The sequence below is a fragment of the Oncorhynchus clarkii genome, chromosome 8 (assembly GCF_045791955.1).
Source record: "Oncorhynchus clarkii lewisi isolate Uvic-CL-2024 chromosome 8, UVic_Ocla_1.0, whole genome shotgun sequence".
Lineage (NCBI taxonomy): Eukaryota > Metazoa > Chordata > Actinopteri > Salmoniformes > Salmonidae > Oncorhynchus > Oncorhynchus clarkii.
The window spans coordinates 13068785-13085964 of NC_092154.1; the positions used below are offsets into that span (position 1 = coordinate 13068785).

The following is a 17180-nucleotide window of genomic DNA, read 5'->3' on the forward strand; positions in this document are numbered from 1 at the left end:
CTGACACATCAAGGCACTACCTGAACTTGAGCAATAAGAAACAGTCCTGAATACGGTCCTCGTGTGTCCCTCCTAGATGGGTGGCATTTGAGGAGGCAGGGTTCTCTGGAAAGGCGTATGTGTTGGAGAAAGGCCTCTACGGAAGCCCAGAAGACTGGGGGGCCCTCAGCTCCAAGATCGCATCAGTCATGCCCGTCATCCTGGTAAGATCAACACAATATTAAATTACAAATTATTATAATGATAAACTAATCATATAATATAGTATTCATGTTGCAACAATAAATTATTAACATGATAAAATATTCAAGAATTGAAATATTCTGTAATCAGTTACATCCGTTTGGAAAGGGGGCAAGGTCGGGGGAATGACATGAGCCATACAGTATGGGATAATGATGATCTAAAGAGACTTGATAGTGCACTATATAGGGAAGAGGGTGCCAATTTGGGATGCATCCAATGATGATAACAAAGTCATCAATGACCAATACACTGATCCAAGAATTGTTTTCCTCAGTTCTCTCAATAATGCCCTCATTTGTGGTCTCTTCTAGGATAATCTGGGAAATTCCTCCAAGTTTAAGGTATGTCAACCAAATGCAACAGGACCAACCTACATTTCTTTGTCCTAGATTTTGTAAACCACTCCATGACAGCCCCATATTTGACAGAATCTGACAGTGTATCCGTTATGTGTCTCAGATGCAGTTGTTCTCGGAGCCGGGGTTCCAGGGTTCTGTCCACGTTGTGGAGGACAGTGTTTCTGCACTGCCACACAGCTTTTCCCTGGGCTCCTGCAAGGTGCTGGCTGGCAGGTGAGTGTCGTACTTGTTATTCATCCAACGTAATCTGCAGATTGTAACACGTACAGTATCTTTCCCGTTCCATTAGCTACATCATTTGCAAGACGAAGTTACTGTTGGCAACAGTCATTTATATCTACAGTTTTATAATGATGCCTATACTTTTATACATTCGCTGTTAAAATGGTGAAGAAAAATATATATAATCGCCATGTCTGTGTTCCAGCTGGCTGGCGTTTGAGGGCCAGGGCTTCACTGAGAGGATGTATGTGTTAGAGGAGGGGGACTACCCTGATCTGAGGGCCATGGGGTGCGTGGAGCCCAACTCCTCTGTCCTGTCCCTGCAGACTACTGGCTTTGTGAGTACTCTGTCTATTAGCTCTCTTTCTGTGTTGTAAATGGCACCCTATTCCCTACATAGTGCACTACTTTTGACCAGGGCCATAGGATATATAGTAGTGCACTATATAGGGAATAGGATGCCATTTGAGATGCACAGGGATGTCTATGTCAGGGATGGGCATAGGCATGTCTATGTCAGGGATGGGCATAGACATCCCAAACATTCCCACACTGTTCCTGCAACTCACATCTCTCTGCTGGAGGTTAATGCATTGGAAGATGACGTTTTCTGATGTTGAGAATAGTAGACTACCCAAGGTGCAATTTTGAAATGTGGTTGTGCATCAGCAGATTTACTCTTGTTATGTCAGTCATTGATAGTCAGTCAATTAGCCCATGGCTGCTAAAATTTTTCAGAATGCTAAATTTGTTTAGCGGCCAGCTATCTAAACTTGTTATCTTGGTCAAATTACCTGCCGGGGGTCCCCCATTGATTTTTTTGTTGTCAGTGTCACTTAGATATCATATTAAAAACTGCAAACATTTCTCTCCTCCCTCATGGCAAAATGTGTAGAATTGCAAAAAATGAACTCTAAAACATAAACAACTTATCTCTGCTGACAAGAGGTGGGCCACTAAGATGTTTTGCTCACATTACACATCAAAGTTGCCCATCCCTGGTCTATGTCAACCTTCTATGGCACAAAGAAAAACCTATTTCATCCAATACATTGGATCCACATAATCATGTGACTTCATCCAATGAAATAATTGTTTTTGGACAATTGTTTGGTATAAAGGGTTACAATAGGAATAGTGGCAATCTATATACAGTACAGTCGTGGCCAAAAGTTTTGAGAATGACACAAATATTAATTTTCACAAAGTCTGCTGCCTCAGTTTGTATGATGGCAATTTGCATATACTTCAGAATGTTATGAAGAGTGATCAGATGAATTGCAATTCATTGCAAAGTCCCTATTTGCCATGCAAATTAACTGAATCCCCAAAAAAACATTTCCACTGCATTTCAGTCCTGCCACAAAAGGAGCAACTGGGACCATCATGTCAGTGATTCTCTCGTCAACACAGGTGTGAGTGTTGACGAGGACGAGGCTGGAGATCACTATGTCATGCTGATTGAGTTCGAATAACAGACTGAAACCTTCAAAAGGAGGGTGGTGCTTGGCATCATTGTTCTTCCTCTGTCAACCATGGTTACCTGCAAGGAAACACGTGCCGTCATCATTGTTTGCACAAAAATAGTTTCACAGGCAAGGATATTGCTGCCAGTAAGATTGCACCTGAAACAACCATTTATCGGATCATCAAGAACTTCAAGGAGAGCGGTTCAAATGTTGTGAAGAAGGCTTCAGGGCGCCCAAGAAAGTCCAGCAAGCACCAGGACCGTCTCCTAAAGTTTATTCAGCTGCAGGATCGGGGCACCACCAGTACAGAGCTAGCTCAGGAATGGCAGCAGGCAGGTGTGAGTGCATCTGCACGCACAGTGAGGCGAAGACTTTTTGAGGATGGACTGGTGTTAAGGGCAGCAAAGAAGCCACTTCTCTCCAGGAAAAACATCAGGGACAGACTGATATTCTGCAAAAGGTACAGGGATTGGACTGCTGAGGACTGGGGTAAAGTCATTTTCTCTGATGAATCCCCTTTCCGATTGTTTGGGGCATCAGGAAAAAAGCTTGTCCGGAGAAGACAAGGTGAGCGCTACAATCAGTCCTATGTCATGCCAACAGTAAAGCATCCTGAGACCATTCAGGTGTGGGGTTGCTTCTCTGCCAAGGTAGTGGGCTCACTCACAATTTTGCCTAAGAACACAGCCATGAATACAGAATGGTACCAACACAGCCTCCGAGAGCAACTTTTCCCAACCATCCAGGAACAGTTTGGTGATGAACAATGCCTTTTCCAGCATGATGGAGCTCCTTGCCATAAGGCAAAAGTGATAACTAAGTGGCTCGGGGAACAAAACATCGATATTTTGGGTCCATGGCCAGGAAACTCCCCAGACCTTAATCCCATTGAGAACTTGTGGTCAATCCTCAAGGGGCGGGTGGACAAACAAAACCCCACAAATTCTGACAAACTCCAAGCATTGATTATGCAAGAATGGGCTGCCATCAGTCAGGATGTGGCCCAGAAGTTAATTGACAGCATGCCAGGGCGGATTGCATAGGTCTTGAAAAAGAAGGGTCAACACTGCAAATATTGACTCTTTGCATCAACTTCATGTAATTGTCAATAAAAAGCCTTTGACACTTATGAAATGCTTGTAATTATATTTCACTATTCCATAGTAACATCTGACAAAAAATATCTAAAGACACTGAAGCAGCAAACTTTGTGGAAATTAATATTTGTGGCATTCTCAAAACTTTTGGCCACGACTGTATATGTGGGCTCAGGAGACGTTTAAGTAGCTTGACGGTCGGTATCAAACAAAGAAGGTCACTATTTAAATGTATTAATATGTTTAGTCATTCAAACAATAAAACGGTCACCAGTAATGGTAAGAGTTGGTGTTCTCATACCATTGTCAGGTCTATAAATAACCTCTCTCTCTCTTTCCCACTCCGTCTCTCCCCATCCCTCTCTCTCCATCCTTCTCTTTCTCTCCCCCTTCTCTATCTCCCTCCCTCTCCTATTCTCTCTCCCTCCCTCTCTCCATCCCTGTCTTCCTCTCCCTCCCTCTCTCCATCCCGGTCTTCCTCTCTCCCCCTACCTCTCTCCATGCTTCTCTTCCTCTCTCCACCCCCCACTCTCCAATTCTCTCTTCCTCTCTATATATCCCCTCCCTCTCCCTCCCTCTCTCTATCCTTGTCTTCCTCTCTCCCCCTCCCTCCATCCTTCTCTTCCTCTCCATCCCCCTCCCTCTCGTTCTTCCTCTCTCCATCCCCCTCCCTCTCCTATTCACTCTCTCCCCATAGGAGTTCTCAATGCCCTCTGTCACCCTGTTTGAGAGGTCAGGTCTGCGGGGGAAGAGGGTGGTTCTGACCGAAAGCTCGGTTAACCTGCAGCTTGCCGGAGGCTGCAGCCTGGTCCAGTCTGTCCTGGTGGAGGGAGGCATGTGAGTACATACAGCACAGCCTTTCTGTCCTCATGTCTCTTGTCTGTTGTCTGCCTGCCTGCTTGTCTCTCTGTCGAAGGTCATATATTTGTATATATGGGCCTCCTAGTCTCACGCACCAGATAGTCCTCCCCAGATTGTGCACAATAGCCTGTGGACAAGGTTTTGGGGCCCTTCATATCCACAGACAGAGCTCTATGTTCTTTGTGTGGGTGTGTCACTGGGTAGTGATATTTTCTTTTTGTGTGTGTGTGTGTGTGTGTGTGTGTCTCTGTGTGTGTCTCTAAGAGAATCCTACTGACGGTTCTCCAGGAAGCTATCTGTTATGTTTCTATCCTTACAGTGCATACTATATAAAGGAACACCAAACTGGAAAGATCATTTTTCTATGGAGCTGTTAGAAACGACACCGTCGTGTGACACAAAAGCTGATCCTTTATCCACTGACACAGCCATTTGTAGTCCTTTATCCACTGACACAGACATTTGTAGTCCTTTATCCACTGACACAGCCATTTGTAGTCCTTTATCCACTGACACAGACATTTGTAGTCCTTTATCCACTGACACAGCCATTTGTAGTCCTTTATCCACTAACACAGCCCTTTGTAGTCCTTTATCCACTGACACAGCCCATGTGTAGTCCTTAATCCAACTGACAAAGCCATTTGTAGTCCTTTATCCACTGACACAGACATTTGTAGTCCTTTATCCACTGACACAGCCCTTTGTAGTCCTTTATCCACTGACAAAGCCATTTGTAGTCCTTTATCCACTGACACAGACATTTGTAGTCCTTTATCCACTGACACAGCCATTTGTAGTCCTTTATCCACTGACAAAGCCATTTGTAGTCCTTTATCCACTGACACAGACATTTGTAGTCCTTTATCCACTGACACAGCCCATGTGTAGTCCTTAATCCAACTGACAAAGCCATTTGTAGTCTTTCTTTCAACGCTTAATACAAGCAGTTCACACACTGTGCCAATTAATCACAGTATTTAAAAATGCCAAAAGGTTGCTCATGAGTCATAGCACTATTTCACACCCCCAGACCAGTTAATCAACCTTTTGTAAACACAGAGTGAAGTACACTTCACACAAGTCACCTGCGTGGGTAGTAGATCAGGTGACTATAGTTGGAGCTATTATTGCACAGTTCACAGTTTTGGAAATGTTGCATTGAGTTTAGTCTAGTGTAGAACGCACAGTCAGCAGGAAGAAGGAGTTTAGTCTAGTGTAGAACAGACTAGATCAGGTGACTATAGTTGGAGCTACTATTGCACAGTTCACAGTTTTGGAAATGTTGCATCAAGTTTAGTGTAGTGTAGAACGCTCGGTCAGCAGGAAGTAGAAGTTTAGTATAGTGTAGAACATACGGTCAGAAGGAAGTAGGAGTTTTGTCTAGTGTCGAACGCATGGTCAGCAGGAAGTAGGAGTCTAGTGTAGAACGCATGGTCAGCAGGAAGTAGGAGTCTAGTGTAGAACGCATGGTCAGCAGGAAGTAGAAGTTTAGTATAGTGTAGAACATACGGTCAGAAGGAAGTAGGAGTTTTGTCTAGTGTCGAACGCATGGTCAGCAGGAAGTAGGAGTTTAGTGTAGTCTAGTGTAGAACGCATGTTCAGCAGGAAGTAGGAGTCTAGTGTAGAACGCATGGTCAGCAGGAAGTAGGAGTCTAGTGTAGAACGCGGGTCAGCAGGAAGTAGGAGTTTAGTCTAGTGTAGAACACACGGTCAGTAATTGTTTGTAAGCTTGTGTAGTCAAATGAATCTATGATCGTATGCTATCCATTTGTTGTTTGTATGCTGTTCTTTGTATGACATTTTAATATTTGATTATTAACCAATGATATTAGGCCACTCTTGTGTTGGTAATTACATTTTTGCATCTGAGCTCCTAGAGTGTGCGGCTCTCTTTTATTTTCAAGTTTTCTACTCCGCTAGCCTTCTTTTTCTTCTAGAAAATTCAATTGATTGGACATGATTTGGAAAGGCACACACCTGTTTATATAAGGGCCCATTGTTGACATTTGTAACGGTTTTGACTTGAGGTTATTGTTTGTAGAGGTGCCAGGTAGGTTGTGCCTACCAGATAACATTTTGTGAGATTTGTGAGGGAATGAGTCCTGTCTGGTCCGTCAAGTCTACACCAATACAAAGGACTCATGTAAAAGTTAGTATGGACATACACTTTTCATAAACCCTTAAAACATTGGAAATAACTGCAAAACAACTGTTCTTTTGCGTTGGTTGTCTTACCAAAATAAATGATCACACACATAATAATATAACAAACAATGAGCTCTGGTTCCTCAAGAAAAGTAACGTACCTCGGGCCTAAAAGAGTCCAGCCCGGTAAAGGAATTCAGTGAACTCAAGTGACTTCAGTCACTCAATTGTCATTTAATAAAGTGATACGTAAACTTGGTTTCATTAATACAAATCAGATTGCAATCAACTCTTTTACCACAAAACTATAAAGTGCGTCATCTCTGTAGTGTTCACTACAACTAAACACATAAATCATCATGGTATACATCACACCAAAACAAATAAAATACCTTATGCAAAAAGTTGGAGTCAGTCGGTCAGTCAGACAATCCACCAACAGATCTCCAGCAGAGAAAGGCCACGAAGAAACAGCGGAGACCAACTGAGATGTGTAGTCCAAGGGAAGAAATGAGTGGATCAACAAAACAAATGAGGGAGGAAGATTCGGAACTGAGGTTTGAACACATCCTCATTCGCACCACCATCACAACCCCCTTTTGCACAGCTGATGCTGGCTATATAATTAGGAATTAACTTCTTTGGGACTGGGGGGCAGTATTGAGTAGCTTGGATAAAAAGGTGCCCAGAGTAAACTGCCTGCTACTCATGCCTAAAAGCTAGAATATGCATATAATTATTAGATTTGGATAGAAACCACTCTGAAGTTTCTAAAACTGTATGAATGTTGTCTGTGAGTATAACAGAACTCATATGACAGGCAAAAACCTGAGAAAAAAATCCAACCAGGAAGTGGGAAATCTGATGTTTGTAGTTTTTCAAGTCATTGCCTATCGAATATAAAGTGTCTATGGGGTCATATTGCACTTCCTAAGGCTTCCACTAGATGTCAAGTCTTTAGAACCTTGTTCGAGGCTTCTACTGTGAAGGAGGGGGGAATGAGAGCTGATTGAGCCAGGTGTCTGGCAGTGCCATGAGCTCAGTCTCGCGGGCTCCCGTGAGAGTTAGCTGCGTTCCATTGCATTTCTACAGACAAAGGAATTCTCCGGTTGAAACATTATTGAAGATTTATGATAAAAACATCCTAAATATTGATTCTATACTGCGTTTGACATGTTTCTACGAACTGTAATGTGACTTTTCGTCTGAACTTTCGCCTAGACTTGCCCGCGCCTCGTGAGTTTGGATTGTGTACTAAACGCTCAAACAAAAAGGTATTTGGACATAAATGATGGACTTTATCGAACAAAACAAACATTTATTGTGGAACTGGGATTCCTGGGAGTGCATTCTGATGAAGATCATCAAAGGTAAGTGAATATTTATAATGCTATTTCTGACTTCTGTTGACTCCACAACATGGCGGGTATCTGCATGGCTTGTTTTTGTGTCTGAGCGCCGTACTCAGATTATTGCATGGTTTGCTTTTTCCGTAAAGTTTTTTTGAAATCTGACACAGCGGTTGCATTAAGGAGAAGTGGATCTAAAATGACATGCATAACACTTGTATCTTTTAGCAATGTTTATTATGAGTATTTCTGTAAATTGATTTTTTAAAACTACTGAACATAACGCGCCAATGTAAACTGAGATTTTTGGATATAAATAACTTTATTGAACAAAACATACATGTATTGTGTAACATGAAGTCCTATCAGGGTCATCTGATGAAGATCATCAAAGGTTAGTGATTAGTTCTCTCTATTTCTGCTTTTTGTGACTCCTCTCATTGGCTGGAAAAATGGCTGTGTTTTTCTGTGACTAGGTACTGACCTAACATAATAGTTTGGTGTGCTTTCGTCGTAAAGCCTTTTTGAAATCGTACACTGTGGCTGGATTTACAAGTTTATCTTTAAAATGGTGTAAAATACTTGTATGTTGGAGGAATTTTAATTATGGGATTTCTGTTGTTTTGAATTTGGCGGCCTGCAATTTCACTGGCTGTTGGCGAGGTGGGACGCTACCATCCCAGAGAGGTTAAAAGGGAAGCACCCTATTGGAAGGAGAAGCACCGAAACGGTTCAGACAAATTCAGGGCCGTCCCACAGTGCATGTCAGAGCAAAAACCAAGCCATGAGGTCAAAGGAATTGTCCGTAGAGCTCAGAGACAGGATTGTGTCGAGGCACAGATCTGGGGAAGAGTACCAAAACATTTCTGCAGCATTGGAGGTTCCCAAAAACACAGTGGCCTCCATCATTCTTAAATGGAAGAAGTTTGGAACCACCAAGATCCTTCATAGAGATGGCCAAACTGAGCAATCAGGGGTTGAGTGCCTTGGACAGGGAGGTGACCAAGAACCCGATGGTCACTCTGACAGAGCTCCAGAGTCCCTCTGTCGAGATGGGAGAACCTTCCAGAAGGACAACCATCTCTGCAGCACTCCACCAATCAGGCATTTATGGTATAGTGGCCAGACCGAAGCCACTCCTCAGTAAAGGGCACATGGAGTTTGCCAAAAGGCACCTAAAGACTCAGACCATGAGAAACAAGATTCTCTGATCTGATGAAACCAAGATTGAACTCTTTGGCCTGAATGTCAAGTGTCACGTCTGGAGGAAACCTGGCACCATCCCGACAGTGAAGCATGGTGGTGGCAGCATGCTGTGGGGATGTTTTTCAGTGGATGGGGCTGGGAGACTAGTCAGGATCGAGGGAAAGATGAATGGAGCAAAGTACAGAGAGATCCTTCATGAAAACCTGCTCCAGAGTGCTCAGGACCTTAAGCACACAGCCAAGACAACGCAGGAGTGGCTTCAGGACAAGTCTCTGAATGTTCTTGAGGTGCCTAACCAGAGCCCGGACTTAAACCTGATCAAACATCTCTGGAGAGACTTGAAAATAGATATGCAGCGACGCTCCCCATCCAACCTGACAGAGCTTGAGAAGATCTGCAGAGAAGAATGGGAGAAACTCCCCAAATACAGGTGTGCCAAGCTTGTAGCATCATATCCAAGAAGACTTGAGGCTGTAATCGCTGCCAAAGGTCCTTCAACAAAGTAGTGAGTAAAGGGTCTGAATACTTGTGATATTTCCGTTTTCTATTTTAATACATTTGCAAAATTTCTACAAACCTGGTTTTGCTTTTTCATTATGGGGTAGTGTGTGAATTGATGAGGGGGAAAAAAACGATTGAATACATTTTTGCTTAAGGCTGTAATGTAACAAGATGTGGAAAAAGTCAAGGGGTCTGAATAGTTTCTGAATGACTGTATAACAAGGCAATTAGAAATGCCAGACGGGCTCATTTTTCTAACTTTGATCACTAATAATCAGTTTAATTAGAGAGTGCTCTTCTCAACCATTGATGGCCTGATAAATCCTACCCCCGCAGACCTACAGTGCCTTGCGAAAGTATTCGGCCCCCTTGAACTTTGCGACCTTTTGCCACATTTCAGGCTTCAAACATAAAGATATAAAACTGTCTTTTTTTGTGAAGAATCAACAACAAGTGGGACACAATCATGAAGTGGAACGACATTTATTGGATATTTCAAACTTTTTTAACAAATCAAAAACTGAAAAATTGGGCGTGCAAAATTATTCAGCCCCCTTAAGTTAATACTTTGTAGCGCAACCTTTTGCTGCGATTACAGCTGTAAGTCGCTTGGGGTATGTCTCTATCAGTTTTGCACATCGAGAGACTGAAATGTTTTCCCATTCCTCCTTGCAAAACAGCTTGAGCTCAGTGAGGTTGGATGGAGAGCATTTGTGAACAGCAGTTTTCAGTTCTTTCCACAGATTCTCGATTGGATTCAGGTCTGGACTTTGACTTGGCCATTCTAACACCTGGATATGTTTATTTTTGAACCATTCCATTGTAGATTTTGCTTTATGTTTTGGATCATTGTCTTGTTGGAAGACAAATCTCGGTCCCAGTCTCAGGTCTTTTGCAGACTCCATCAGGTTTTCTTCCAGAATGGTCCTGTATTTGGCTCCATCCATCTTCCCATCAATTTTAACCGTCTTCCCTGTCCCTGCTGAAGAAAAGCAGGCCCAAACCATGATGCTGCCACCACCATGTTTGACAGTGGGGATGGTGTGTTCAGCTGTGTTGCTTTTACGCCAAACATAACGTTTTGCATTGTTGCCAAAAAGTTCAATTTTGGTTTCATCTGACCAGAGCACCTTCTTCCACATGTTTGGTGTGTCTCCCAGGTGGCTTGTGGCAAACTTTAAATGACACTTTTTATGGATATCTTTAAGAAATGGCTTTCTTCTTGCCACTCTTCCATAAAGGCCAGATTTGTGCAATATACGACTGATTGTCGTCCTATGGACAGAGTCTCCCACCTCAGCTGTAGATCTCTGCAGTTCATCCAGAGTGATCATGGGCCTCTTGGCTGCATCTCTGATCAGTCTTCTCCTTGTATGAGCTGAAAGTTTAGAGGGACGGCCAGGTCTTGGTAGATTTGCAGTGGTCTGATACTCCTTCCATTTCAATATTATCGCTTGCACAGTGCTCCTTGGGATGTTTAAAGCTTGGGAAATCTTTTTGTATCCAAATCCGGCTTTAAACTTCTTCACAACAGTATCTCGGACCTGCCTGGTGTGTTCCTTGTTCTTCATGATGCTCTCTGCACTTTTAACGGACCTCTGAGACTATCACAGTGCAGGTGCATTTATACAGAGACTTGATTACACACAGGTGGATTGTATTTATCATCATTAGTCATTTAGGTCAACATTGGATCATTCAGAGATCCTCACTGAACTTCTGGAGAGAGTTTGCTGCACTGAAAGTAAAGGGGCTGAATAATTTTGCACGCCCAATTTTTCAGTTTTTGATTTGTTAAAAAAGTTTGAAATATCCAATAAATGTCGTTCCACTTCATGATTGTGTCCCACTTGTTGTTGATTCTTCACAAAAAAATACAGTTTTATATCTTTATGTTTGAAGCCTGAAATGTGGCAAAAGGTCGCAAAGTTCAAGGGGGCCGAATACTTTCGCAAGGCACTGTATGTGAACTTTCCTCCACATCTAAATGTGATCAGTTTGTAGCATGTTTCAGAGATAAGATACCCTGCCTTATGTTGGCTATCAGACAAGCAAGACCTGATGAGAAGTTTGATATGTCCGCTAACCTAGCACGCAAAGCACTATGGATTTAATTTCCCTGGTTTACACAGACATGCTCAGGAAAGTTATATTACAACTTAAGTATTCTACCTGCCTTCTCGATCCTATCCACACCACCTTTTCAAAACTGTTTTTAATTGCATTTCTGAAGAAATGCAAGCTATTGTTAATCACTCCCTGTTTACAGGCATTTTCCCCTCTGCACTAAAAACTGTAATGGAGAAACCCCTTCTGAAGAAAGTAATGTAGATTCTTCAGCTCTTAGCAAATTAGCATGTGGCGTTCGATTTTGGGTCCGGTACTGTTCAGTTTTAATGTGTTACCCCTTGGCAGCGTTATCAGAAAGCACAGCACTGATTTTCCCACGTACACAGACTATACACAACTTTACATTTGTGTCACCAGAGGATTTTTAGCTCCATGGATAAATTATTAGGGATTTAAATACTTGGATGGCTGACAACTTCCTATAGCTAAATCAAGACTGAGGTAATTATTGCTGGAGCCAAAGCACAGAGAGAGAATCTGGCCACAAATGTTAATTCACAGGCAATAAAAGATCAAAAACTAACTAAAAAACCTAGGTGTTATTTTAGATTCTGAACTCCATTTCGAATCACACATTAGAAATGTGACCAAAATAGTTTTTTACCACCTGAGGAACATTGCCAAGGTGTGGCTGTTTCGCTCTCAGGCTGATACAAAAATACTCACTCATGCTTTTATTACAAGCAGGCTGTACTACTGTAATGCTCTCCTGTCTAGTCTACCCAAAAAGGCCATTGGTCAACTGAAAAACAGAATGCTGCAGCACGGATACTGACCAAGACCAGACGAACAGCACACATTACACTGGGTTTAAGGTCTCTGCACTGGCTGCCTGTGAGTTTCAGAATTTATTTGAAGATTATTCGATTGGTTTTTAAATCAATCCACGACTGTGCACCCCAATACATGTCAGACATGCTTTTAAGTTGTACCCAGTAAGTCCCTCAGGTCCTCTGACAATGGCCTTTTAACTATCCCAAAGCCTAGGACCAAGAAGCATGGAGAGGCAGCCTTTAGTTACTATACCCCCAGCCTCTGGAATAACCTGCCAGAGAACCTGAGGGGGACCAAGAAGCATGGAGAGGCAGCCTTTAGTTACTATGCCCCCAGCCTCTGGAACAGCCTGCCAGAGAACCTGAGGGGGGCTGAAACTGTGGACATATTTAAAAGAGATCTTAAAACACACCTTTTTAGCTTTGTTTTTCTTAAGGGTGCTTTTCAGTTATTGTTATTCTTTTGTTTTTTTATCCTCTTATGTTTGTTGTGTAGTAAATTTTCAAGTTTTTTAAAGCAATTTGCATTGCATTCCATGTCTGAAATGTGCTGTATAAATAAAGCTTGATTTGGAAGGGAAGAGTCTTGGAATCGTGGGATATTATGAGGTAGTGAGGCTTGGTCCAGACCAGTGGAAAGTTCCCAATGGTGTGTTACATTCAGACTGGAGATGTGGACTCAGCTCTGCAACACACAGAAAAACAAGGAGACACGGCAGGGTCAGACCTATAACTCATGAGTGGGACTTTCTTGCAGGGAGAGACATGGGACGAGGCCAAATGAATGGAGCTTTTGATCCAGATAAAGTGATGACATCAGCACAGACAGGATGTTCCTGTGTTGATGTGTTCCAGTTTCTATGGGGGTTGAGTGGGTGAAAAGGCAAAGCAATCATTCCTCACTAATTGATATGTGAGACGCTTAGTTTGGTAACTGTGTTTTGACCTCGTCTTTGATTGACACCGAGTGAAAAGTTCAAGGAATAATTTGTCTGATATGTGAGACACTAAGCTTTGCTAGTGTGTATTGATACTTTTCGATTGACACTTGGTTACTTCTGACAGGTGGGTGCTGTATGAGGGGATCAACTACCGCGGAGCTCAGATTCTGCTGAAGCCCGGCGAGGTGCTCGATTGGCGAACATTCAGTAGCTGGCAGCGAATCGGATCCCTGCGCCCACTGATCCAGGTAAGAAGCCATCTCAAATGTGATAACATGATTATATGGGCACACGGAGATTAAGGCCAGGATTCAATCCTAGTATTGTTATAGAGCTACGCACTATAACAGATTTTTTAAGGTAATTTACACTTGCGCCAACATCGGCAGCGTTTACCGTTAATCTGATCTCTGCCAAAGTCAGGAAAAATACCTTTTAAAGGGTGCGCTGTTGGCTTCTATAGTGCACTACTCTGTAACGGCCCCATCAATGGAGCTTTGCATAATATTCTGTGTGAGCACAGGGGCTGCATGGCACACAGGAATACATTGACAGCATGTTGAACTGAGAACTACTTATGGTTCATAGACAGTGAACCCTAATCCAGTGTGTGTGTGTGTGTGTGTGTGTGTGTGGGGGGGTGTTTGTTACCTGAGCAGCGACAGGTGCACTTCCGGTTGAGGAGCCAGGAGGGCCTTCTAATGTCTGTAACTGGGGAGATGGATGACATCAAGCTGATGCGTATCCAGGCAACGGATGAGATGGGCGGAGTCGAACAGATCTGGTTCTATCGGGACGGACATCTCCACTGCAAGGTAGCATCGTCATGGCAACAGTGTGTTTAGAGTAAAGCCCTGCAGGGGCATGAATTTTTAAGCCTTGCCCATGCCCGTGACATTCAGACCCTACCCAGGCCCGATTGCTTCTGACCAATGTAAGGCCCTGCCCGAAATCAGAAGTAACTTCCTCCATTAGTAAATCCATTAGCCGCTCCTGTCACTCTTATCGCTCCCTGCGTGCAGCCAGCTCACTCTACATGCACTCATGGTGACTCTTGAGTCTGTGTATCCATAGCAATGGGCAATGAATGGAGGAACGTATAACGCCCCACCCAGCAGACTGTCAACCAATCTCGTTCACGTTCTCATGCTGCGTCATGTGGTTGCTAAGCTAATCGTCACACAATCCCTTCTCAAAATCAGGGTGCGAGTCGAGAAATGTGCCTATTTTCCTCAATAAGTACATAATGTCACAATTCCAAAGCTATACAGATAGCAAGTTAATTATCTCACATCTCCCAAGATTTGTAATGTTGTACTTCTTGTTGACAAAATTCATGCTAATGTTGGGTTTTTTAGCTAGTACCCAATTGATTCCCATTCACGCCTTGAGAGAAAGCTCTCCTTGTCCCAGAATCACCCAGAATGGGTCATGTGTCCCATTGATGTAGCATGGGCAATGTACACAATGGCCGTTAATAGGATTCCAATGGAGTTTTCCATCTCCTTAAAAGTATATCAGGCTCTGCTCAACAAACGAAGAGACATGAGAGAGCAGTTAGCTGTTAGCTACTTTTGGTCACTAAACTCAAGGAACATGAGACGTTATTTTAAATAATCTTTGTTTTATATTTGACGAGGTTGAAGCACTTCTGACACCATGTTATGATCTCAGTCAGATATGACTACTGTGGAGCACAGCACAAGCAAATGGCTCAACTTCAATATGTTAGTGATCAATGCAGTGATACCCGAGCCCTTATGTAATTGAAACAGGACTTACCCGGCTCTAACCCAATGTATAATGTCGGGGCCCGTCGGGCTCGGGTCGGGAAGTAGAGCTCCAGTTTAGAGAAGGTGGACAGGCCAGGAAAATTGTGACTTAACAAGCACTAGAGTCAGGGTATTTAAATCAGATTCTGGAGTACTGCTGGTTCTTGGGTAATCAAATTCTTGGGGATTTGTTAAGTATTCTATCTATACAGTAGTCTGTCTAGATCGTGGGCTACACCTACTGAACAGTTCTTATAGTTTATGCTTCCAGAGAAGCACTCTGAACATGGCCTTGTAACTTCACATAAATTGAATGCCATCCATTTCATTGTTCATGGACTATCGACGAGGATCCTGCACCCAACTATTTTTGGGAGTAGAACTTTTGAGTAAGCATGTTGATTATTATTTCATGAACTTTAAATTTCCAACCCATGACTTCAATTAGTGAGTTTATGACAGCCTTTGTGCTCCAGCTCTGGACTCCCTGCCACGTCTCACAGCATCATGCTCTATGTTGCACTTATATGGTTTATTACAACACTCAACTAGTTTTTATGCTTGATGCAGGCGCATTCTTTATTTAAAGTGTGTGATTGAATGTCGGTACAAATTATTTCCTCTTTAGAGGATAATAAAGTTTTCTACTCTGTCTGGCCAGGTGCAGGAGGATTGCTGCGTGGCTCCGTGCAGCGTGGCCATGCCAGGCAGTCGTATGGGCCTCTCACCTGAGCCTGGCAAACAACCCTCCTGCTGGAGCATCACGCCTGATGGCCTCATCCGCTACACCGCCAGCCCTGACCTGCTCCTGGAGGTCAAAGGTGAGGCAAAAACAACAACAAATATGGGATGCCACTCCTGTAGATCTGAGAAGATTTGATAGGTAGGAGCAATATGACGACATTGCCACCCAGCCAATCAGAAGGAAAGAGAAACCGATTGCAATAATGCTTCTACCTCTCAGATCTACAGGGACTAGTCTGTGTATTGTATTGTTCACTGGTTTCACTTCATTCAGATCTGGGGTTTTATTTAGATTAGATAACTTGACTAGAATAATTGTGAATTAGTGACACCTTGTGGATGGACAGAGACATGACAATGGGCTGCAGTTGGATTCAGTATCAAGTAGGCTTGTGACAAGTTCAGACAAACAGGTTGAATCTCAAATCACTCCCTTCTCCTCGTTCCTCCATTTGCGCGCGCCTCCGCCATATGCACAAGTCCCAAGGAAGGGCCTTCCAAGAGAGTTGGTAGGGACCAGGGTGTGTTTTGGGATTCACCGATAGGCTATGAAACCCCCCCTCAAATTTGCCCCTCCTTTTCCCCTTCTTTGAGGTATTCACTAATCAGTAAGTTATTAGATAAGGCAATGTTGTCTGGATAAGTTAAGGCAGCGTTTCCATTGTGCTTTCACTGATCCAACCTTGGCAGATCAGTGATTGGCCCAAGGAAGGAAGGGACACATTGTATTTAAACAAGGCACAACTCAAATCATTTTGTCTGTCCTTGCAGGTGGTCAACACTATGACAGAAACCAGGTGATTCTCAACGCGTTTGATCCAAACAAACCCAACCAAAGATGGACAGTGGAGATTCTCTGAGGTCTTGTTTTGAGAGGGACGAACTAGGTGTAGTCTTTGAGGTGCAGTATGGTGAGGGGCCTCAGCGCTCTGTGGCGCAGCTGCAGCGTGGGCCCCACACAAGTCTCAAGGACAAGATGCCTCAGGAACAGAACATTTGCTGCTGGAAGAGAAGCTTATATACAGTATAATCTTTCCTCTGAGGTCAAGATGAAAAATATATCAAATTTCCTGGATAATCTATAATATCGCATTACTTCTTCACGAACAAACAGGGACAAAACAATAGTATTCATTACTACATTATGGGAAAATGGACTCAGACTAAACTTGAAATACTTTACCTACCCTTTAATATCTGATAATATACGAGTTTGATGAATAATATTTTTTGATGAATATGTATTTTTTGACATTTTATTCCCTTCTGCCATTAACGTCCTTATGTAAATAAATATGCGATGTGATTATATTTTGTTATCTAGAATATTTGGAATAACAAATTGCCTAACAAAACATGTCA

General features: G+C 42.9%; 1 protein-coding gene across 2 annotated transcripts in view; it reads left to right on the forward strand.

Annotated features, from left to right (window-relative positions):
• LOC139414951 (beta/gamma crystallin domain-containing protein 1-like) overlaps positions 1 to 17129 on the forward strand; it is a 46252-nt gene extending 29123 nt beyond the window's left edge. For both annotated transcript variants that reach the window (XM_071162605.1, XM_071162604.1), the window contains 9 exons: positions 77 to 203; positions 558 to 587; positions 706 to 818; positions 1033 to 1165; positions 4091 to 4230; positions 13427 to 13550; positions 13962 to 14117; positions 15736 to 15895; positions 16590 to 17129. In XM_071162605.1, coding sequence (XP_071018706.1) covers positions 77 to 203; positions 558 to 587; positions 706 to 818; positions 1033 to 1165; positions 4091 to 4230; positions 13427 to 13550; positions 13962 to 14117; positions 15736 to 15895; positions 16590 to 16678 — 1072 coding nt within the window. In that variant the 3' untranslated portion in view covers positions 16679 to 17129. The remainder of the gene's footprint in view (positions 1 to 76; positions 204 to 557; positions 588 to 705; positions 819 to 1032; positions 1166 to 4090; positions 4231 to 13426; positions 13551 to 13961; positions 14118 to 15735; positions 15896 to 16589) is intronic.
• Positions 17130 to 17180: the final 51 nt, after the last annotated feature.